The 23,320-nt window shown below is 54.0% G+C and overlaps 1 protein-coding gene across 1 annotated transcript in view; it reads left to right on the top strand.

Annotated features, from left to right (window-relative positions):
- Window positions 1-23,157, top strand: part of TMEM240 (transmembrane protein 240) — a 23,270-nt gene extending 113 nt beyond the window's left edge. Inside the window, exons 2-4 of the mRNA XM_026862948.1 lie at window positions 24-299; window positions 11,813-12,021; window positions 15,054-23,157. Of these exons, the coding sequence (XP_026718749.1) occupies window positions 24-299; window positions 11,813-12,021; window positions 15,054-15,202 (634 nt within the window). The 3' untranslated portion in view covers window positions 15,203-23,157. The remainder of the gene's footprint in view (window positions 1-23; window positions 300-11,812; window positions 12,022-15,053) is intronic.
- Window positions 23,158-23,320: the final 163 nt, after the last annotated feature.

Here is a 23,320-nt window from a genome sequence, read left to right as displayed (position 1 = left end):
CCCCTCCCCGCACTGCCCCTCAGCCTGTGCACCCCGGTGTGTGTATGCGTGTGTGTGCATGTGTGTGCGCCCCGTGAAACACCAAAGATTATTTTCTTTGTGACTGCTTCAGTCTTTGGCAATCAAACTAGAGTCAATGTTTTATTCCATCATCCAGAGTTGACCAGATGCCTTGGTTATGGGCTCTTACAGGCAATAGCTTGCTTGATGGACATGAATGCGTTGTTGGACAGATTTCACAATTACATCTTACCGCATCTGAGAGGGGAAGACCGAGTTTGTCACTGCAACTGTGGAAGGTAAGTTACCTGCATCCGATCTCTCTCACCTCTTCCCCCCCAACCCCTTCCCACCTCATCGCACTGGAAAGGCGCAGAGAGGTGGTGGCCAGCGGCAGGGTGCTGCTGGCTGGGCTACCATTTTTGCATTCTGGCTGTGTCTCACCTTCCTCAGCAGCTCCTGCATGAACACAGGGGGGGTTTTGGTTTTCCGGAAGAAGAGTTTTCTGTGGGCCTGGAAGTCTATTCTCCTTTGTGTGCATGCTTGTGTATGTGCATCTGCGAGCCCCGGGAAAGTGAGTAACTTTCATTTCAACGCTTGTCGTTTTGCCTTTGCTGTCACTGGGCTGTGTTGTTTCTCGCTGTGTTTGTGGTCTGGGTGTTGCAGTTGGTGGTTGCGTGGCTTAAACGAAACGGGGTTTGGAGAACCGAGCGGATCTGGGTCCAGGAAGGAGTGTTGCTGTCTAGGACAGCGTCGCTTTGAGGCTTCGTAACCTTTGATCAGCGTTTAATGCTCTGTGACTTTTCTCCCGGGAGTTGTAACGATGCTGGACGGAGCACCCTGAGGTAGCTGGTCTGTGCTTTTGTGAAGCCCTTTAGTAAGCTGAGAGCGTCGGGATGGATTCTGTGCCAGGACTAACACCTTTGCTGTGTACAAGTTTATGACTGGACAAACACCTGCCTCTCTCCATGGCTGTCTGGCAGAGCTTAATTCTCCTACACAACGTCGCGCTTCTCGTGTCCTGTGTGATCTCTGAGGTGCTCAGCTCACAGCTGGGCTTCGGCTGCTTGCTGTGTTAGAGCCTGGGGACTGAGATTTGGGGAGGTGAATTTCTCTCTTCTCTCCGGGACTGCTGTCAGGAATCCTTATCCTGCACTTCTAGAGGCCTTGTTCCCCTCCCGGGCCTGGTTACTCCCTGCCTGCTGGAGAGTTTCTTGTCTGGGGGGGGGAGTAAAGCAGCATGAGGCTGTGCCAGCTGAAGGGTGTGCTGGGGGGGCCTTCCCCTGCCACAGCCAACATTTAGATTGAGCTTTGCTCCTCTCTGAGCTGCCCCCGGAACCAGCTGCCCCCAGGCATCGCATCTCTCTGGTGTCCCTGGGGTGGGAGCTAAGCTGAAACCGGGATGTGCACAGCGGGATGAAGGGAAACTGCTTCGCCCTCCTGCTCTGCTCCATTCACCAAAGGTGATCGTTACCTTTCTCCCCACGGTTCCTCCTCGGAGTCCTGTGGCAGAACAGGGAAGAATCCTCAAGCAGCACCTCTAGGGCCAAATGGAGCCAGGCCTTTGGAGTAAGCAGACCCTAAATACCCGGCACCTCGGGCACCTCTCTGTTAAGGTCATTTGGGAAGACTGTGAACAAGAAACATCCACAGTTCTCTTTTGCTTTTTTGGCAGAGATTAGCTTTCTCTTGGGTAATTTTTTTTTTGAGTCGTCTTGATGTTTTTCACTAGTTTAAGAGTTTTCCTCTGCCCCTTCAACCGATTTTTCTTTTTTACTTGTCAGAGCTGTGTTCAGTGGTGGTGAAAATTGGCTGCCAGTAATAGACTTTAACATCGTCTGGAGCGACTGAGGAGTGTCAGCTCTCACTGGTGGTGTTGGCAATGTCCCTTCTGCCCAAGTCTGAGGAGGTGGCAGGGGCCCTCCTCTCTTTTCTAACTGTATGTCTGCAGAGATGCTGTTGAGGCAGATAAATTAGCCATGGCACTCTCCCCAGACATAGTTAGGTCATTTCTTAGAAAGTGCACAAAACAGCTTCCAAATTGTCAAGCACGGATCTGAGAGGAAGCAAAAAAGCAGAAGCTTACCAGTTCCCTTTGGTGTGTAGCAGCAATGACTCCTTGCCAACAGAAGTAGCGTACCAGTTTCCACTCCTGGGCATGGGCACTGGTTTCAACGTGTTCATGCTCTGCAGTGGGAGACGCTTGCACAAACCATCTCTACGCTATGGCACTTCGGCCTGATGCTAAGGTTTGGTCTGTGATCCTCACCGTGAGCTCTGACCTGCTGCCTGAATGCTGGTGTTCCGAGTTCTCTGGTATTTAAAAGGCAGGTGATGCTGAATGTGCCTCGGCTTTTTTTTTTTTTTTTTTTTTTTTCTCTGAGTGCAGGCCTTCAGAGCACGAGCCGTACGCAGTTCTGCCTCGCGCGAGGCAAGGCCGCATCCTGGAGCGTGTTGTGAACAGTGGCACCAGGGATTGATAAAGGACTTAATTTGCCGATAACCAGAAGGAGTCCTTGGAGGAGGGAACTGAGTGCAGCGTTGCAGGGAGGAATGGGGAAAATCAGTAAATGTTGCAGAAATGGAAGGGAAGGAGGAAATGGAATGAATTCTGTGCAATAGGCTGAGCTGCTGTGATGACTTTTTCCCCCCTGCCCTAGCCTCGGTTGTAGTGTAGTCACACCAGCTAATTAATTCTGAAATGTTTTCCTTCCACTCTCCTATCCTGGTTGCATCCTTCCTCGGGGTATCAGAGTGGACTCCTTCCCCAGGAATGGTTTACCCTGTCCAAGCACCCCAGGCTGGACTGTGAGTACGTGGCCTTGGGCATCCAGCGCAGAGCAGGCTGTGCTCTCCAGCAGGAATCGGAACTTATGTCAGCGCGAGGGGCTGGGGACCGTTGCCTTGCTGGTGGGGGCTGCGGGTGGCGAGGGCTGACCGTGTGTGTCTCGGGTGCCAGGGGATCTGGAGCTCTGTGCTCTGCCCCTCCCAGGCCTCTGTCCCACCTCGTCCCTGCACGGCTCCAGGGAAAAAGCCCAGACTTCAGCCCTTGGCTGTCCCTGCCGCTCTTTGGTGCTCAGTTGCCCTTCCCAGCCAGAAGCCCTGGGCATTTGGCTCCCGGCTCAGGCCGCAGCAGGCAGATGTGTGTCATTCTCCACAGCCCAGATCCCTGCTCCCTTGGCAGTGGGACGGGGCCCTGGCCATGTTTCCAGCTCCCTCTCCTCACTGGTTTCTGGCCACGCTTTCTGGGCAAGGGCATGAGCTGTAGCCAGGGGTGCCCCAGGCTCTGTCCACACTTTGGTGGCTCCAGGATCGTCAGCATCGCCTGGGTGCGTGGCCAGGAGGGCAGACTGTGCTGGCTCAAAGAGCTCTTCAGGCTGCGTGGAGGCTCTCGCTGGGGTCTCTCCTCATGGGCCGTGACGTGTCTTTCCCCGGACTCTGCCCTGTTCCCCTCTCCATGGGGGACTGGGCCAAGCTAGAAGGTCCCAGGACAAGTGAAAGGGAGTGCTAGCGTATGGCACCCCGCCTGCTCCTTCCTGAAATGCCTTTGCCTTCTGGAAAGGGCCTCATTTCCTGCAGCTGGGGACTATACTTGTTTTTTTTCCCCATGTCCCGAAGCGCTCGCTGCGTTAGCAGTGACTGGGGAGAGTCACTGGGGTCAAGACATCTGGGGAAGAAAACCAGCCCCGTCTTCAGACGCTGCTGAACGCTGGGCACTTGGCACTGCTGGGGCCGATCTTGCTGTGCACATCCCGGGGGGGGTCAGGGTTACCGGGGCTATTTGGGGCTGAAGCTGATGCTTATCACTTTGTCAGGAGCAAGGCAGCAATCTGTTGAGGTGAGAGTGACCCTGGCAGGGGCTTTTTGGCTGGTGTCAGAAGGGAGCTTGGGGTCTCTTGCTGGACACGGGAGAACGGAGAGGGGGTTCGTGAAGGTTGGGCTGTGCAAAGGCTTCAGCCACTGCCTGTGGGGCAGGGACCGGAGCCCACGGCTGGTCTGGAGGTGCTCAAGCAAGCTGTCCTCCTCTCCCGCCCAGTGTGAAGAAACAGGTTGTCAAGGCTGATGTGTATTTGTGGCAACACCCACCGAGACACTTCTTTCAGTCTGAGCGAGCCTGGGCTGGACAGACCCTTCGCTGCAGGAGGGGTCCTGCTCTGAGAGCGCACACGGACGGTCCTGTGGGCTGGGGGGGAGCAGGCAGACGTACCCATCTGTGCTGCCAGGCTGGGCTGGTGCTTTCCCACTCGCTGCCCTGCTGGAGCCAAGGAGGGCAAAGCTGCCAGAGCCCCTGAGGCCACTCAAAGTGCATCTACAGCTGTTCAGTGGGAAAACAGCCCTGCCAGTAGCTGGGGAAGGGAAGCTGGTGTAGCGGTGGTGCACGGAGGGAGAACAGCAGCAGAGAGACAGGGCTGGCCCTGGCACCTGGCGCTGATACTGAGCCTGCACCCGCACGCCTGCTCTGACAGGGACTGTTCCTCTCTTAACATCTGCCTTCTTGCTGGAGGAAGGAGGGGTGACAGCCACATTTACACTCCTGCTGGCTCCTGTCGATGCTGTGCAGGAATGTGCCTGCTGGAGCAGATTCCTGGGGGAGCTTGGCACTCTGTCCTCGGCGTGTGGAGATACTCAGGCTCTCCAAATCACTGTGTTGGGGCCTGTTGGCATGCAGGCAGCCCAGCCCCTCTGGTCCTACCTCCCTGGGAGGTACCTGTGCCCGCGGGAGAGCAGGGCTGTGGGGGACAGCAGAAGTGCAGCGCTGCCCTGGCCCGAATGTCTCTGTCCCAGCCAGTAAAGGGTCCTCTCTGGAAGCAGAGCTGGCAGCAGATCAGGAGCTGGGTGATGTCATGCAAAGGAAAAACACCAAAGGGCGTCGGTGGAGGCAGGGTGTGTTGGAGAGAACAGATGACACCTGCATGGAGCAAGGACCCGTCAAAACAGCCTGGGGGGGGTGGGGTGTGGAAAAGCCCCCGTCTGGGAAAGGACAGGGACCTCAGGCGCTCTGGCATGAATTCTTCTTGCCACTGACCTTCTGAGTGACCTTGGGTGAGTCTGTCCCTCCCAGGCAAAGTCTCCCCCCATGAGCAGGGTTAGAAGGGACTGTCAGCCTCACCTGGATGCCAGTACCCTGCAGCAGAGCTGGGGGCCTGGCCAACCCTCAAGTCAGCTCTTCCTGTCCGAGGGATGCGTGCTTTCACTGGGCGCTGATCCAGGAGGGAAAGGCTCGTGGCAGGGCGATGCCAGAGCTCTCCTGACGCGTGGAGACCCTGCAGCACGATGGGCTGCTTCCTGGGAGAGCGGCTGGGCACGGGGTGGGCATGGGTGAGGTGGCTGCTGGCTGGGGCTCTGCCCCGGTGCTGGGGTCGCTGCCAGCACCAGTCACCAGGGGGGACGGCTGGTGGTGCTGGAGCAGGGTTGTCTTGTGGCAGCGAGGGTTTGAATAATGCTGCTCGCTGGGTTCTGTTTGTGAGGGGCCAAATGCTTCTCTCTGCGCTCAGAGGAGGGACGGGCCAACGTCCCACGTTAGAGCACTGCTGTCAGGAGGTACGCAGAGAATACATTTTTTGCTGTTTCCTCCTTTCCCAGCCACTCTGGAAAATACCATTAAACTCCTCCGTCCCCAGATCCTCTGTGGCTGTGCTGGGACCCGGCTGGGAGTGCTCATCGCCCAGTGCCGGAGACCACGGGGCCTTTCTCGGGCTTCTGGTAGCTGCTACAGCATGAAGGAGCCCGGGGAGATGTTTTCACCCGAGCAGTGGTGCCACCCACACCAGTCTGCAGACTGGCTTTGCTGGGAATGCCTCTGAGAGGCGCTGGGCTGTTTGGGGAGAGGCTGCAAGGTCAGACGGGTGCAGAACGCGGAGGCTCTGCTGCAGCCCCTGTGCAGGGTGAGCCTGGCGGGGCTGTGCCGGGGGGCTGGCCGGCAAGGCAGACTCAGCCATGCTCCCCCAAATCCTGCTGGAGATGGGGAATGGGCCGCTCCAACCAGGTTGTGAGAGCTGCAGCGTGAGCCTGGGAGATGTGACATGTCTGCCACCGACTGAGACCGACACCTGCTCTAAGGAAGCCGAGCCGGTGCAGACATCCCCGGCCAAGGGGGAAGGGGAAAGTGTAGCGGCAGTGACGGGCTCTGTGCATGTCAAACGACAGCTCCGTGGTGCTTTTTTAAAAGCTCCCGTGCTGTGCTTTGGCTGCAGCAGCCAGCACACACGCAAGGTCACTGGAAGGGACAATAGCGCTTTGGGCAGCTCTGTAGCAAAACTTGCTAGCCGTGCTGGCACTGCTTGCCCTGGGAGGGAGGAGAGGAGGGCTTCCCCCTTTGCCACAGAGCCTGGGAGGGGGGACAGGGGTGCCCACAGCTCCAGCACACAGACGCTGTGCTCCCTTTGCCCAGCAGCTTCAGCTTCTCACCTGAGCCAGGAGCTGTCTAGCTGGGGGTGGACCAGCAAATCCAGTCTCTCCTTTGCGTCAGGAGAACAGCTGCTGGTGATCTCCAGACCCTCCCGCTTTTGAGGGTGTTTTTGGCCTGAAGCATGGTTACTTTTCCTACAATTACATCTGCTTCCCCTAGAAGCTCTGCCATGTCAAGGAGGGCCATGGCTGTTGAATGTGGCTGGAAGCGCAGGGCACACCAAGGGAGGTGGCGCGTGGTTATCCTAGTAGGTACATGTTGTGACAACTGATACCAGCTTGAACTGCGCAGGATTTGGCCCTCGGGTTCTTCGGTAGATCTTTTTTCTTGTAAAGAAATAACGGTCAGGACATGGGTTTACCTTTTGAGGACCACATGGACTTTGTGACAGCTCTCCCAGCTGAGGGTGCTGTGAAGCCCCGAGTCCTCACACCCACGTCAGCCTCTGACTGCTGGCTGAGGTGGTGCAAGGCTGAAGGTGATTTTCATCTCTTCTCACAGGTCCTTGGTGAAACAGGCCCTGCCTGGGGGGTTATGTCAGCCTCCGGATGGCCACATTTCTGAAAACAAGGTTTGGCCAAAAGCATTTGCTCTGAGGAGCTGCCCCACCAGAGCCTGCTCTCCAGCACTGTCTGTCCTCCCTGGAAGTGGCCTGGCGTGGAGCTGGTGGTGCCTTGCTGCACCCACGTTACGCTCAGCTTAGAGGTGATACGTTCCCTCACTGGATCCAGCCCCCAGAGCCATCCAGGCCACGTTCCAGTTTCCAATTCCCTCGATACGCGGTGGGGACCCTGGACCTTTGCACACTATTAATAACGTGCTGTGCTGATGTGCCCGTGTCTCTGAATCCGTCCTGTAACATCCCCAAGGACTTGAGCAGCAACAGGAAACTTCTGGGGGTCTGTCCCTGTTCTCCTCCCCATCTCAGTGCCACTACTCAATGTGGTTAAGCCAAAACAAAGCATAAAAATCCTCGCGGCCCAGATCTCCCAACTGTTGCACTAGCAGGAAAAAATTAATCTTCCTTGAGCTTTGCTAAACCCTTTCCAGAAAACTCTGCAGAGTGGAAACCTAGTGCTGGCATCTCCACTGCGTAGAAGTACTCTGAGAACTCGGGGTTCCCAAAAGCTGCCTGGAAGGTGGTGGTGCAGGGCCCCAAGTGCTTTCCGGGGGGGGCATTAGAGACAGCAGGCTTTTCTTTTAAGGAAATTTGCACTTGGGATCCAACTTTGATACTTGGGAAATGAAGTTGCCATATCCAGAGAGGTAAAAGTTTTTTGCTTTCTGTTGAATTTTGCCTCGCGTGAATCGTCTTTGGACGATTTGGTGGCTCACAGGACCGCCTGACGCCTTTCTCCCCGGGGCACAGCTGTCCTGCGGTGCTCCAGGCTGTGCAGCCAAAGGGCTGGCACGGGGATGCTGCGGGGCCCGAATCCCTCCTTATGGAATGCTGGAGGCCAGTGGTCCCTTTGTGTGCCTGGCCCATACACGTGAGAAAAGGTTCCACCAGCCATCCTTTCCTGGAGCTTCCCCGCTCCGTTATCTGTCTGAGAGGCGCCTTGTGGCTCTGCAGAGGTGTTGGTGCAGCCACATTAGAGCTGTTGCATTGAAAATAGTTGTTGACAACTTCACTTGCACCCCAGAGCTGGTAACGTTGCGTTTCTGTCTGTTCCACTCCATCTGCAGCCTCGAGATCTGTGTGACCTACAGAGGTCTTGACTCATTGTGCTGTGGAGCCTGGAGAAAAGAAGGCTCAGGGGGGACCTACATACAGTAAATACACGAAGGGAGGGTGTAAAGGCAGAGCCGGGCTCTTTGCAGCGGGGCCAGCGACAGGACCAGAGGCAACGGGCACAAACGGAAACCCAGGAGGTTCTGCTTGAACAGCAGGAAACACTTTTTCCCTGCGAGGGTGACGGAGCCCTGGCACAGGTTGCTGAGGGAGGTTGTGGTCTCCCTCCTTGGCGATGTTTCGGTGCCACATGAACGTGGTCCTGGGCAACTGGCCCTGGGTGGCCCTGCTCGAGCTGGGGGTGGACCAGATGACCTCCAGAGGTCCTTTCCAACCTCAACCCTTCTGCGATTCTGTGATTTTATGGAAGCTACAGGGCAGAAACAGGGACTTCACCTCTGAGTCTGGACTCTGGGGACAGTCCCCTGCACGCGGAAAGGGAGCTGCAAGCACCGAAGGAGTGTCAGACCCTTACTGCTGCCCCCAAGGTGCCACTCAGCCCAGTGATGACTACAGGGAGCTGGGAGAGCTGGAGGAGATCCCACTGCAGTGTGCAGAGTCAGCCTGCGCTGAGCAGAGGGACAAGGCAGGGAAGAGGTGACTGTGTCCCTTCCCTCAAGGCCCTGCAAGCGGAGAACAAGAGCTGTGAAGAGAGCAGCCTGTGCGGTGGGGAAAACCTCTTGTGAAGCGTGTGAGGAGAGTGCTGTGTCCCGTGGTACTGCAGTGCTGGCTGTGCTGCACGGGGAGGGGGGTGTGTGTGTGTGTGCGCACACGTGTGAGTGCTACGGGCACGTCCCTGCTCCTGGGAGAAGTTTGGCAGCGGGAGGAGTGGACTCCAGGACTCTCTTCTGGTACAGGGCTGAGACCCTGTGTGAAAACCAGCTCGTGTGTGGAGGGAGCTCTGCGCTTGCTTCCTCAGAACGGGTCTGTCCTTGACGTGTCTGTGAAGTTTTGCTTCTCTCAGCCCCAGAGATGGCTGCGTGCTAGTGGTGCTCTGCAGGGGGAGGCTTTCGCCCCGTGGTTGTGACACGATGCAGAGGCGGCAGGTACATACCAGCTCCTGCTGAGGCACTCCAGTTCTTGGTCATTTCAAGGAGTCTAGGTCTCTGAAGGTGTTGGTGGACTCAGCCCTTAGGCCGTGTCTGTACTGCAAGAAGCAAAAGGAAGTAAGTTAAGGGCCAGGTAGCCCTGGCGGTGGCTGGGGAAGCATGGCAGCTATGTGTGAGGCTTGCTTTTCCCCTTCTGCAGAGCTGCTGGGCAGTGCTCATAAAATTCACGGGAGCCTTCCCATTCTTGATTGAGAGCTCCCTGTTTGGGAGCCCTCCCTCGCACGCCCTCTGCCCCATCGATTTTCCCTAGCCAAACTAGGGAAAAAAATCTCTGGTTACAAACCCACCAGCAAGAGGAGGCACGAGCGGGGCCTGCCCTCAGCCTCGCGTCGCGCTGAGCTGCCAGCAGAGCTGGCCTGGGTGTTGTTACTGGCCCGGTGTGGTCCCTAGGACTGGGACCTTTGCTGAGTGGGACTGGGGAGCGGCGCTGGGCAGCCGGAGCCTGCCTGGACGGGCTTCCCATCCGGGCAGCCTTTTCCACCCGCCACGCGCCACGGCGCCGGGTTGTACCCCAGCCCTGCGTGCCTTGATCCGCCGGGAGCTGGTGCCTCTGGTGCAGGTGGCCTCCATTAAGTCATTGCTGAGATTAGGGCTGTTTTCAGTAGGTTCCTTTGAGTGGAGGTTTGTTTGTGTAAATATTTGGACGTTTCTCAGGCATGATTATTGAGCAACCTGCACCTCATGCATATTCAGAGGCCTCCAGCGATTGCCTCCTCTCCTGCTGGTGGGAGCAGGGCTGGGTCCGTGGATGTGGGAGGCCGTGAGTGTCGGTGATGCTGCTGGGGGTGGGCGATGCTGGGGGGACCCCATGCAACTGTGCCCTGACCTTGAGCTGGGGGCACCGGGGCTGCGTTGGTGCTGCAGAGCCAGGGCTGTCGCGGGGGGTGATGCGGGCACCTGGGGCTGCTGAGCACACCTCGCCCTGCCTGCCTGCCCCTTCCTGGGCTCCCCGGCAGCGGCGACAGCACCTGCCCGAGCAGCGGGAGGAGGCAGCATGGCTAAGCACGGAGCCCGGGCAGCCTCCTGGCTGCTCTCGGGGAAGGTTAAGAGCCGTTTAAAGCTGGTGCAGAGGCTCCAGAGCCACTTGCTTCCAGTTTTACTTTGCATCCTGCATCCCCTGTCAGCTGGGATCCTCCTATCCCACCTGCTCCCCAAGCCTGTCACAGCCGGTCCCCTCCCATTCAGCCCCCACAGCCTTGCCTTATTTTTTTTCTACTTACAACTCCCTCGCTCCATCCCCGCCATTTTCCTGCTTTTCCCAAGTTAACCAGGGTCTTGCGAGCAGTTCAGCATCATCCCAAGCTGGGGCTCCAGCATCTCGTGGCACAAATGAACCTACTTGTCCTTCTGGCACAAGGTATGGGGCCAGCCTCTCCAGGACCCCTGAGGGAGAAGTGCCCGAGGGCTCCAGGGCCCTGCATCCCTTTCCATCCCCTCCATCCCGTGGCACAGCAGCCCTCCCCGCTGCACGCCGCCGTGCATGGCAGCAGGCAGCGCATCTGCTGCGCTCCTGTGCTGGGCTCTTCGGGGACAGCACTAAGCTGATGGCTCTGGTTTTTGTTTTTTTTTTTTTCATTTTTGGAGACTGGCTATAATGCAAGGTCAGGCCAAGCCTCTGGCCGCGTCCCCAGGAAGAGATGGAGGGTGGGATGAGGTGGGAGGCAGGCTGCAGCACAGGCTGGGAGACTTTTCTGAGGCAGAGTGCTGCAGGAGGGAGCTCTGAGTCACCCCAGGTGGCATTCGGGGTGCTGGGGGGAGGCTTCTGCCCGCTCCTCTGCTCGGAGAGGCTTCTTGCCATCTGCCACGGGCAGTAACTGCTGCCTGGTCCTTGAGGAGGGTGAGGTGCTGCTCCCCAACTCACCCCAGTCATGCGGTAGGAGAACTTGAGATGGTTTTAGAGGTTGCAGGACTTGTCCAGGGGTGATACTCTGCAGGGTCTCAGCCACCTCCTGAGGATGAATTCAAGGCGTGCTTTCAGGTGCTTCCTCGGGGGCTGTAAACACGCGCTGCTCTAATCTGTGAACGAGACGATTCTCATTCTACTCCGAGAGATGGGATGTTAAGCAGAACATCACACCTCCAGAGAAGTGCCACTAAGCTGGTGGCACTGGCAGAGAGAACTTCTCCGGCTCCTGTGAGGCAGGAGGTTACGGCTGCACTTGGCAGGGCCACCCGGGCGCACTCTGAGCCTCTGTGCGCTCCCAGGAGCTGTGGTATTGCCTCTGCCTGCGGCAGTGCGGCCACTCCAGCCTCATGCTGCCCTTAATATTATCTTCCGTTTTACAGATGCTGAATTTAGGCACAGAGGGCCTGTGTCAGGAACGCGACACGAGCTCCAGGCTTGGGTTCAGGTTTCTACACTTTTCTACCTCGCTCTCTGCCAACTCCTCTGCTGACATAAGCACAAAAAGCCCAGACAGCACTCCTGCTCCCAGGGGTGTTGGTAGAAACTCGAAGGAATGGTGTTAAACCAGCCCCAGGCCACAAGAGCAGGTTTTGGACGGAAAAGGTACTCTGCTCTTCTCCACTGATGCTTTTCCCTGTTTCTGTTCCCTGCAACAGGCATCATGTCCATTATGTTATTCCGTATGATGGGGATCAGTCAGTGGTGGACTCCTCGGAGAATTACTTTGTGACTGACAATGTAACCAAGCAAGAGATTGATCTGATGCTGGGACTTTTGCTGGGCTTTTGTATAAGCTGGTTTCTGGTGTGGATGGATGGGGTTCTCCATTATGCAGTGCGAGCCTGGAGAACTAGCCGACGGTATGGTAAGTGCAGCCCCACGGGCTCCCTTCTCTTCCCTCAATCCCTCGCCCTGTCCTCTGAGGCTGGTGGGGAGGGAGGAGGCCAGCAGCCTCGCAGCGTTTGTCCCGCGTGGATTTGGCACCGGCCTGACCAGCCGTGGCCCAGCTCTCTTTACCCCAGCGGGAATGTTTGTGTGGAAGGAGCCAGCCGAGGAGCCTGGGCTGGAGGGCTCTGCTTTGGAAAGTGTAAAGTATGTGTTGGTGCAAAGGGGTGTTTGATGGAAAGCAACATGTTTACCCGTAGGCAGGCTGGCAGATGGTGGTTGTATGTCTGCACATGTGGGCAGACTATTTTCAGGCCAGACAAAACTTCCCTGAAATCTGGATTTTTCTGTGCATATAATTTGCAGCCAGGCACATGCTGATGGAGTGCAGCCTCTCGTTGTTTGTGTAAACTTGTGTCAGTGTGATGACAATGACAGACACCTCTGTGTTGTGTCAGGGATGCGTCGGCTGAAGTTTTCCCCATCCTCGTTGCTGTTCCAGATGTGTCAAGTCTTTTCCAGTAGCCCCACAGGGAAAAGTGTTAGCCGTACGAGTGAGTCTTTGGACCAGTTAGCTTAGCATCCCGGACTAACAGATCTCCTTCAGAGAGCCTCTCTTGCCCCTCTTTGCTCTCTCAGCGTGGATTATTCCATGGAATTTAAGTGTTGGAGGGGAATAAAGACAGGAAAACTATTAAAATAGCGAATGACCTGAAATTCCATATCACTGTACCTACACGTCTCAGTCTCTCTAACTCTTGCTGATGGAGTCTGTTAAATTACAGCTTGGAGGGAAAGGAGAGCGAGCAAGATAAAGATTTATCTGTAAACCTGTAAGAAATTCTAATTAGGGAAGTGGACTGTCTCTTTCTAAAAACTCAGATCAAAACGATATTAATTTCTCATTAGTCTTCCCAAATCCCCAGCAGCCTGCTTGAGCAGTTCCTGACTCAGGAGTCTCCTGAGGCTGTGCGCTGTCGTTTCCCAAGCAGAAGGCTGACTGACTGTCAAGAGTTTCCAGGGAGCTCGAGGGTAGCAAGCCAGGCTGGAGGCCGTGAGACCCGGCTTTGATCAGAGCAGCGGTGGCCGTGATCTCCTCCACGCTCGGGGGGTCGGCAGGGCTGGCAGGAGCCGTCCTTGGGGCAGATGCTGCAGGGAGTACGGCAATGTTGAGCTGTTGCCTTTCGTTATGGAGCCGTGAGCTCCATAACGTGGTACTGCCGTCGAACCTGCCTTCTTGGGAATGTATTTGTAGTAATTTAGGTTAGCGCTAGAAATTAATTTAGTATTTAAGCTGAACAATCTTTTCTCTGTTGTTTCTCTTCTCCCTGTTTATACGTATTCTAAGGCTTTAGGAAGGGCTTGGCCCGTGGTGCAACACACTGCGCAGATACATCTTTTCTGAAAATGAACGCAGAATGACTTTGCACCCGGGTTTTTCTGCCCTTAGGAGGCCCTGGCAGTGCCCCTGTCAGGATGCAGACGGCTGACACCGCCTCTGCCCCGAGACATTGTCTCTTAGTGCTGTCTTCGTGGCGTTGCACCGGCGACACGGGAGCCAGGTTGGGTGTTCCACAGCTGTGTGCTCGCACTGCTCTGTTAACAACCACCCTGTGTCCTCACAATCAAACGTGTGGTAGAAGACACCCTGCCAGCCCTCCTTGTCTGATCTAGAGGTGAGGTTTCCAGCATCTACTGTGCCACAGGACGTGATCTTCCCAGGAAAGGTTTTTTTTTTTTTACATGCATCGAACTGGTTTCGCTGAAGACAGGCTGAAAAATCACTGGGGGATTTGGAGCAAAAACCATCGGATGTTGAACTTTTAGGTATTTCCAATTCATTCAAATCTATGCAAATCCAGTCATTTCAAAGGCAATGAGCGGAAAGGAGACCTATTTCTTTGTTGAATGAGTAGCTAAGCTAAAATTTCCTGCTGAAGAAAGAAATGGTGCCTGTGCCTGTGAGAGCTAGGGGTAGGGGTAATACAGAATACTGGACTGGTATGGAATGTAGAGCCCTCCCTGAAATAACACGAGCACCACTTAGCAATGACTCAGTGTCACACTGTGGCCTGATCAGCTTAAATTTTGGCCTATTAGAATAACCTATAGCTCCTTCCTCATGGAAGAGATTTCTTAAAATAGAAAATATTCTACAGAAACTCAAGACATCAGATTGTGCTTCAGAGTAGCTGCAGTGCTGGTCAGAGGAGTCACGTACCACCTCATGCTAGTTGCAATAGTTCGGTTTATACAAGGTATTGTTCTTTGGGACTTCCAAATTCTCCTTTGCGGGGTTGGGCTGGGTGTATTTCTGGGTGGAATGACCCAAAGTTCTCCTGAAACTGCATGGCAGCCAAACCACTGCTACAGGGACAGGTTCATGGGCTGAGAGCTGAAACACCGGTTAAAAAAAAATGGTGCTGCGGGGCAGAGAGGGGAAAGAGGGGCTTGTGCTGATGTTGTGTGAAACTGGCCCATGTTTCAGAAGAGAGGATAAAAGAGCCGGGATGGAACGGGGCTGGCCGCAGCCCTGTGTGCTGCTTGGTCCCCATCGCAGGTCCTGGCCAGCTGTGGAGATGAGCAGAGATCTGTGTGAGGTTCCTGCCTTTGCTGGGTCTCGCCCATAGCGCTGGCCCGACATTTGGAGTGTGACAGAGGCACAGGGCGGGCTGGAGGATAGGGTTCATCCCGAGGAGCTGGTTCCTACCCAGAGCAGAAAGCTGGAGTTTGCCTCTCCTAACTCCCCCCCTGTCCGCGTGGCGGGTCTGTGCCTCGCTGCCCACAAGCCATTCCTCAGGGCTGCCGGAGGGGTGGGGGGCTGCTGTGGGTCTGGGGGAGGAGGGGGCAGCACTGGGGGGCATGAAGGAGCTGGGGAGCAAGGGTGGCCTTGCCAGGGCTGTACCTAGCACCCCAATTCTGTGGGGCAGGGTGGGAACAGGGCTAGGCAAGGCAGGAGAACGTGGGTCTCACCCTTCCTGTAATATCTTCCTTCTCCTTTCTGCCTTCCAGACAATTCCTGGTCATGGATTCCAAAATTTTGTAACTTAAAGGAGTTCAGAAAACGTCACCACAGGCAGTACGAGGAGGCGACTGGGAACATGGTGCACATCAAACAGAAGCTGTACCATAACGGGCACCCTAGCCCACGGCACCTCTGAGGAATGTCTTCCCCTCCAAGAGACTGCAGTGAGGTTTTAAAAAGGACTTTGCTCTTCTTCCAGGGGAACAGCTACTAGTTTGCTCCTCTGTGGAAGCCAGCCGAGGACACAATTTTACTTACCCATCCTGTGTGTCCCTGTGGCACACCACGATGCACAACTAAGCCAGTCCTGGATGCTACGCAGCCAAGACTTTGCACTGTGTTCCACATTTTATTGTCAGACTTGTGTATATATGTAAAAAAGCAGACAAACAAAAACGAGAAAAAAGAGATTTGCATTATACTTTCAACCCCCCCCTTTTCCTGGCATTCACGGCTGTCCTGCACATCCAGCTGCCCTACGGGGAATGTTGGCCAAGGGTATGGAGGTGGGACAACATGAAGAAGTTGCAGAGTTGTTCATCCAAGAGCTCAAGTCCCCCGTTTCTTTGGTCCGTTGGCTTGGTCTTGCTCTGCTCTGTTCCTTCCGTTGCTAGAATGGCTTGGCTGGTCACAGGTTTGGATGGGGACTGCTGCCAGCTGGTTTTGGAGGCACAGTGTCCCTTTTGCTTTGGTTCATGTCTTTGGGAGTTGCTGTGGGGGAAGGAAGACCTGGGAGTAGATAACTGATTTGTTGTTTGCATTGCTATACACTGAAACCTGCCTTAAGCAAGCCAAGAAATCTCAGTACCAGGGGAACAGCACAAGAAGGGATCAGTCCCAGTAACAGGGCTGGTGCTGGCTGGTGTTCGCCACTTTTATACTGGTGGGACCTTGCTGAAGCCAGTGCTGTTACTCTTCACTAATGCCGGGGAGTTGCTCCTGATAGGAGAGGAGAAGTGTATCGAGTTGACCGGTGTTAGATCTGACTTGTACCCTGATCATACCCCCCTGCTGCATCAACCCCACCCTCGCCTGGCAGGAAAGGAGCTGCTCTCCCCTTCTTCTCAGAGGGTGAGCCCGACCCCCTGATTAATACCCCCTAGAAACACCGACGAGGCAGCGAGAGGCTCCTGGTAACAGTCCCGCTCCTCCTGCACGTGCACAGCCACCTCGCTCCTTGTGTTACTGCTCTGAGCTGAGCACCTCAGCAGCAGCCTGGGCTTGGCTTGAGGAACACAGAGAGATGTGGGCCTGAAGCCAAACTCATCGACAGAGTCAAACGTCCTAATGATGGGTTGAACCAAGGTACGAGGATGCTCTAACGTGGTTTTTTTTTTCCCTTCGCTTCCCCTGGTCACAGCTCAGCTGTGGGTTTCGAGACAGCTCTCAGGTGTCTGCAACCAACCTCCAGAGGCAGAGCCCTCCTTCACTTCCAGAGCTGCCCGAAGGGCTTGATAAAGCCCGTGTGCACCCAGGCAGCACAGTGGTATCCAATTCCAGTAGAAGTCATTTTTTTTTTTGGCTGCGGGAGTGAAGCAAATGGGCCCAGAGCGCTCTGCTTTTGCACGTGCTGGGCTGTGGTCAGCAGCAGCCCTGCCAGCTGCAGCGGGGAGAGAGCGATTTTTGTTGAGAGGAATAAGGCAGGGAGACACGAGCTAGCCCCAAGAATTTAAGGTGGTAGCCCTGTATCCTAATCATTTCTCCTTCATTCATCATTTTGTATTGAGTGGGCTTGTGCTTAAATGGGAAAAAAACCATCCAGAACAAAGGGACAATGAATATTATCAGAAACTGCTGTTTTCTTCTATGGATTCCTTGACGCTGCCAGTGGCCTCCTCTTGTTTGATTGCAATGTCTGTGAAGGGAAAAGGACACCATGACTCCCTGCTCTTTTCCTCCCTGGTTCAGCTTTTGTGTCTTTTTTTTTTTTTTTTCCTTTTATCCCCCCTATTGTTTCCCATGCCCAGGATCAGTTCAGTTATTCACAAGCCCAAGAGCCACACCCCCCCGTTTCCCTGCCATTCCTACCTTTGCTATTCCCTAGTGCCTCTTGTCTTGGAGCCCCAGTTTCTGTCTGGGCCTAAATAATTGCCTGGTCTATCCTTCTGTCTGCTTGACTGTCTGTCATTCCGGACTTCCTCTGGTTGGAATGTCTTCAGCCACCTGTTAGTAACTAAAGAAGGACTTTTCCTTAAGCAGCTCCTTTCCAAGGCACGCGGCTTCGCACGCTCCCTCACTGTATGAGCTTTGTGCGTTTGACCATGCGGACTCATCCTCGAGCGGTGTAAGATGCTCACTTCAGTGGAGTGTTCCTCAGCCTGGGCCAGCTGAGAGCTGGCCAAACAGCTGTTCTGGTTGCCCTTGGGGGACGGCACATGCTTAACTGACAGCCAAGAATAGGTACTGTGAAACAGGGACACGTCACGGACGTGTCTTCAGATGGGACAACATTTTGTAGGGGAGAAAATTCCATCATGATAGGGACAAATACTGAGTCGCTGGAACTAGTTATGGGGGGAAAAAAAGCACTTTAAATAATCTTTCCACTTGGAGCCTCTCGCAAGAGCGACTTAAGGCAGTGACTAAACTCAGACTGACTTAAAAGTCTGGTTCTGCCCTGCCTGAGCAACTGACCTTAGTTGAAATATCATTAAATATGAAACTTAGACCTGGAAAGAGTGGAGTGATGGCTCACACTGATTAAGTCTGATCCCCACCAGAATTTCAGAAGAATATGAGCCTCTGGAAGAAGAAAAAAAAAAAAAAAAAAAAAAAAAAAAGTCCTACATGGTTCATAGACCCATTAAGAACAGACTTTTTTTTTTTTTTTTTTAATCTGCTGTGTTTGCAGCTATTACCTTGTGAGCCTATCTCCTGTTTACACTTAGCTAAAAAATAAAACAATACTCTCAGTGCAATTAAATTTCCTGGGAAAAATTCACTGGTCTTAAAACCAAGGAAACCAGAAATACCCTCATAGAGCAAGGTTTGTCCCAGCACACACTAAACCAGTGGGATTAATCCTAGGCCTTTGATGCTCATCCTTAACAAACAAGGGACAAAGTTCCTTCCCATGGGGTAATTCCAGGTCCTATTGCTGACCCGTGAGATCTGGTGCACCTTCTGTGCAGGGGCGATTTCAGAGAGAGATGCGAGGTCAGCCTGCTGGTGTGAGATGCCTTTTTTCCTCCGAGCCTAAGAAGCTCCTGTAGATTTGACCCTACGTAACAGAGCTCAGAACGTGCCTGTTGCTGAGCCTCACACACCAAGGAACCTGCAGTGGGGAGACCCCCCTGCGCAGCAGCAGCCCAGGTCCCGCGTGCCGTTTAACCCACGGGGGTGTGCGAATACCGACTGTTGTTCCCAACAGCCAAGTGTCTGCCACGTCTCCTCTCTGGGGAACACACTTACGAGCCCCCCAGTACCCCGAGAAGCAGCAGGTAGAAGAGGCAGCTGTGTGTTGAGTATTGCAGAACCCCAGTACCAGCCTATCGCCCCACGCAGCACCTGCGCGCTCTGCCTGACATCAGCACTTTCGTCCCTGTCCTGTCGCCTCAGCGGGCTCTGCTCCAGGCAGGAGCCTTACCAACAGTGTCTGACTTCGTGGTCTCTCGTTCCTCTGTCCAAGTGAGGTTGCTACTGTTGCTCGCAGCTCAGTTGTCTGTAAAGTCTGCAAAGTCCGCCGTTGCGCTGTCGTCTTCTCCCGTGCATGTGTTCGTTCTGCTTTTGTCTGGTTGTGGGGGTGTTTTCTCCTTGTTTAATTGTCTGAGATGTACTAGTGTTGACTTGTTTGTTGTTCTCTTGCCTCTGATCCAGTCTCCACAACCCCCCCCCTCAAAAAAAAACAAAAACCCACAACCAAAAAAACCCACAGATTGAAACAACACAACCCAAACCCAGCAACAACCCCAAACAAAAAAAAAGGGTTCAGTTGGGAGAAAGCGACTTTGGCATCAGGGAGTTGACACAACAAGGTCAGGGCTAGGCAAGATACCGCTCAGAACCTGTGGAAGAGAAAACACGGGGTGGCAAAGCTTGCAGCTGGCAGCTGTGTCTGCAGTGGCAGCGCTGTAGGGACAAAGGAGTGGGAAGTGTGCACCGTGTCTTAACGCTCATCCACCAGATGCTTTGAGGGAGGCTTCTGCAGGATTAAGATAGTGGGGGGAATTTTGTGCTGCCTCAGGAGGGGCTATTTTTAGAGCAGACACAGAGCTTAAAACTCTTAGGTGCCAATTCTTCAAAGCTGGGGTTGGCACTGCAAACGTTCGCCCCCATTTTTGGTGTGAGGGGCTCAGGCTTGGCTGGGTGCTGGTGCCCGGGATCTGCTGCAAAGGAGAGGTGTGGAAAGACAGCTGGAGAAAAGCAGAGGCTTGGGAAATCCTTTGTAACAACCAATAGCTCCTTAAATTCAAGCAGCCACTCACCAACGCTGCTGAATAAACCCCGCGCCACTCAGCGAGATCCCTGAAGGCAGCGTAAAGCTGAACGCATTCTCTGCCAACCTTCTTTCTGTTCTTACCACCTTCCTGCTTCTCAAGGGAGCCACACATTAAAGAGCAGCCCTGTCAAACTGGTTGTCTCCTCCACTTTGCTTCCTAGCTGGCATCTGTTGTTCCACCACATTCAGTGGCTCGCAGCAGGATGGGCACAGGGAAGGAAGAAGCGAGAGGAGGCCAAATTCACCGTAGGTGGAAGTGGTGCTGTGCCAGGGAGGGGCTGGCAGAGCTGCACATGGCCTCAGCATTGAGAGGAAAGGAAGAGCCCAGATTTCAGGATTTCAGGAGTAGCCCAGAGCAGACGCAGGTACTGCACATGCCTTCCTCGGCCTGCTGCTCTGACACAACGAGGAGGACCCTTCCCCTTCGAGGAACAGTTTGGGAAGGTGTTTCCTGGGATGCACTCCATCCATCCATCCTGCCCTCCTACCACTCAGCTAGCCCTTGGGCCAGCCAGGGGCACATCAACTGGCCCATCCTGACTGAAGTATCTGGCAGCGCCGCCCAACAAGCAGTAAAAGCCCAGAAGGGAGCCCAGCAGGCAGGTCCCAGGCGCTCACAGCAGGATGGGCTGGGTTTAGTTACTCTCACTGCTACTCTACCTCATTTTCCAGCTGCACTCAGCTGGGAGAAGAGAATCCCTGATAAAAAAAAAAAAAAAAAAAACACTAAAAAGAGCCACTAAGATGATTAAGGAAGGAAAGGCCAAGAAATCTGGGCCTATTCAGCCTAGAGAAGGGAAAGCTCAGGGGAATTAATGTATATAAATACCTGCAGGAAGGGTGCAAAGAAGATGGAGCCGGGCTCTTTTCAGTGATGTCCAGTGACAGGACCAGAGGCAATGGGCACAAACTGAAACACAGGAGGTTCTGCTTGAACATCAGGAAACACTTTTTTTTTTTTTACTGTGAGAGAGACCAAGCACTTGGACAGGTTGCCAGAGGAGGTGTGGAATTGCCATCTTTAGAGACAGTCAAAAGCCAGCTGGACACGGTCTTGGGCAGCCTGCTCTGGGTGGCCATGCTTGAGCAAAGGGACCAGATGAACTCCAGCAGCCCTTTCCAATCTCAAATATGCCGTGGGGGGAAAAAAAAAAAAAAAAAAAAAAAAGTCATGCAACTGGTGTTAAGTAAGCTGAAGCCCCCTGGCTTTGGAAAAGACCAAGAGCTGATGCTCCAAGACTGCAGCAGCCAGTGCAAACACAAACATCAATAGCCTTTGCTTACCTTGGGTAAGGTGTAGGTGAGCCCAGGCTGGAGAAAGCCCTGGGGGAGCCAGTGAGGGAGTCCTGCTCCAAGGTCATTCCCTAGCCTGGGAGAAGCCACATTGTGAAGGGGAACTTTTCATGTGCACAGAGTCCCCTGGAAAAGGGAGGGCAACGTTTCCCCTTCACATGCCCGTGCGTGAAGGCTGGAGACGTGCAGGTGGTAAACACCACAGGGAACTTCAGTCTCAGACGTCACTTTGAGCTGTTTCACAGCGGCAGTGTAACGCTGAGTGTGGCGGGGGGAACAGGGAGGTGACGGAGGCCTCGTCCACATTCGGGGGGCTTTGAAGGGAGAAATAGCCAAAGAAGCTTCCAGAGCACCTCTAGATGTGAAAGAACGGAAGCACTTCCCTTACTAGAGCGTAAGTACCGATAGAAAGAGGTTTGGATCAAATGCTTTGCCACCTGGCTACCCCAGCGGACTAGATGTGTAAGTGACAGGCAACGGGATGTCGAGCAGGGGACAGATAGGCTGTTAGGGGTTAGGCGGGGACACGGCCGGCTGCTTCTGCCTTAGGATGGAGCGAAGGTGGGCTTGTCCTCTTAGGCCAGCCTGGCTCACCGCGGTGCCCAAAAGAGCATGAAGAAACGAGTGAACTTACTGAAGTAAAAAATAAAACACAAACACCAAGCCTGCAGCCTCCATGCAGGTGGGCTGTTGGGGCACGAGAGAAGGAAGCAGAGGAGTTGGAAAACATGAGCAGGAGTAAGGAGGAGCTCTACAGTGAGTCTGGGCTGCCAGTTCGCTGCGTCCTGGCGAGGCTCTCGGGACACCCTTCCAGTCGTGTGTGTGTGTCAGTGCGTGTCTGTGTGTTTATCGCGGTGCGTGTCATCACGTGGTCGCTGCATGAAGCCCTATTCCTCTTCTTTAGCACCTCCCAGTCATCTGCACGCGTTTCTTTTCCAGCGGGGTTGCTAGTTTTAGTCCCCTCTTCAAGCCGAGCCCCGGGATTTCATGGAGGGGTGACACCAGGAGGATGGCTCAGTCCTGCGAGGCACCAAGCACTAAGGCACTGGAAACCCTTGCAGGCCAGAGCACACCGTTTAGGAAGATTATTTTTTTTTTCCAGTAGTGCTCTGCAGTGAGAACACAAGAACAAAACTTGGGAGTGCTGTTTTCTCTGATTGTTAATCCTTTTTTTTTTTTTTTTTTTTTTTCCCTGCACTCAAACCAATTTTGCATGCATCAGACAGGAAGAGGTACAGCACACATTGATACTAACAGAGAGAGAGAGATTATACTCTGCTCTGGGTCTAATCGTAGAATAATCTCTACTGTGGTTGAAAAGCAATAATGGCTAATTTTTTTATTAAATACACTTGCACAGGCAAATGTCACCGACAGTTTGTGTTCTCCCGCGGCCGTGCTGGGAGCGGTGACAACGCTTGTGCTCAAGCTAAGGGGAGCAGCTGAAGGCCGCAGAGAGCTTGGCGGTGGGGGGAGGCAATAGAAAAAGCACACTGTGATTTTATTTGGGTCAACGAGTGAGTGTATTTCAGCCATTCCTTCCCTTTCAATAAGATGTTTGTATAATAGATAACCAGTTCAGCTCCCGAAAAAACTAAGCCCGTCCTTTGCTGTTTGTCAGTAAAATAGTTTTTTGCATGTTTTGCATCTGAGTGGTTTTTTCCAACCCTTTGAAGCGAATGATACTCCTGGGGTCAGAGGCTGGGGGCCTGCTAGGGGCACCACAGGGCACCAGCGTAGGGGCAAGGGGTTAAGAGAGGAGGAGGTACAAGCGTGGCCTGAATGGGGGGGGAAAGCTGCACCCAGCCTCGCTCTCTGAAGGAGGGCTGTGCGTTCCCCCCAGGTTATGTGACATCATAGGACACTGTCCCAGATTTTAGCCTGCTTGTCTCCCAACTCCCTGGGAACACAGGGAAGCTCTAAGGTCCAAAACTGATTTAAAAAGAAGATAAATATTTTTCCTGTTAAAACCAAATTCTGAGTGCAAGCAACCTCCAGAGAGGAGCGTGGGCCTCTCCCGCCTATTGCTGGCAAGGGCAAGGCACAAAAGGCAGGGCATAGGAAACCTGGGACTGGCATGGCCAAGAACTGTCCTCATTTCCCATTCTAGCAGTACTGAACGCTGCCACCGTGAACCAGTCCTTTATAACGGTCTTCATTCTGCTCTTTTCTCTCCTGGAACAGGACCACACATACACAAACAGAGCAAGTCTGACACTGAGTGGGACTTCAGTCCTTATGCGCAAAGATGCTGATGCACGAGTTGTTCTACAAGTCTGGGCAAATCTGGGCACATCTTAGTCAGGCTTGGTGGAGACGTTACGTGACAGCAGAGCAGCAAGAAAAAAAAAAAAAACAACCCAACCCAACACCCAAGCAAAGAAACCCCCACAACAAGAATAAAACCCACAGCAGCAGGAGAAAGAGGGGAAAAAAACACCCAGGCAGCAAAAAGCAGGGAGCTGTTGTCATGGAACTGACTGACAGTTGCAGGCACCGGCATCTCAAATGATGTCTGGGGGT

This window comes from Athene cunicularia, assembly GCF_003259725.1.
Source record: "Athene cunicularia isolate RWA chromosome 21 unlocalized genomic scaffold, athCun1 chr21_part1, whole genome shotgun sequence".
NCBI lineage: Eukaryota > Metazoa > Chordata > Aves > Strigiformes > Strigidae > Athene > Athene cunicularia.
This window is presented reverse-complemented; position numbering and strand designations above follow the sequence as displayed.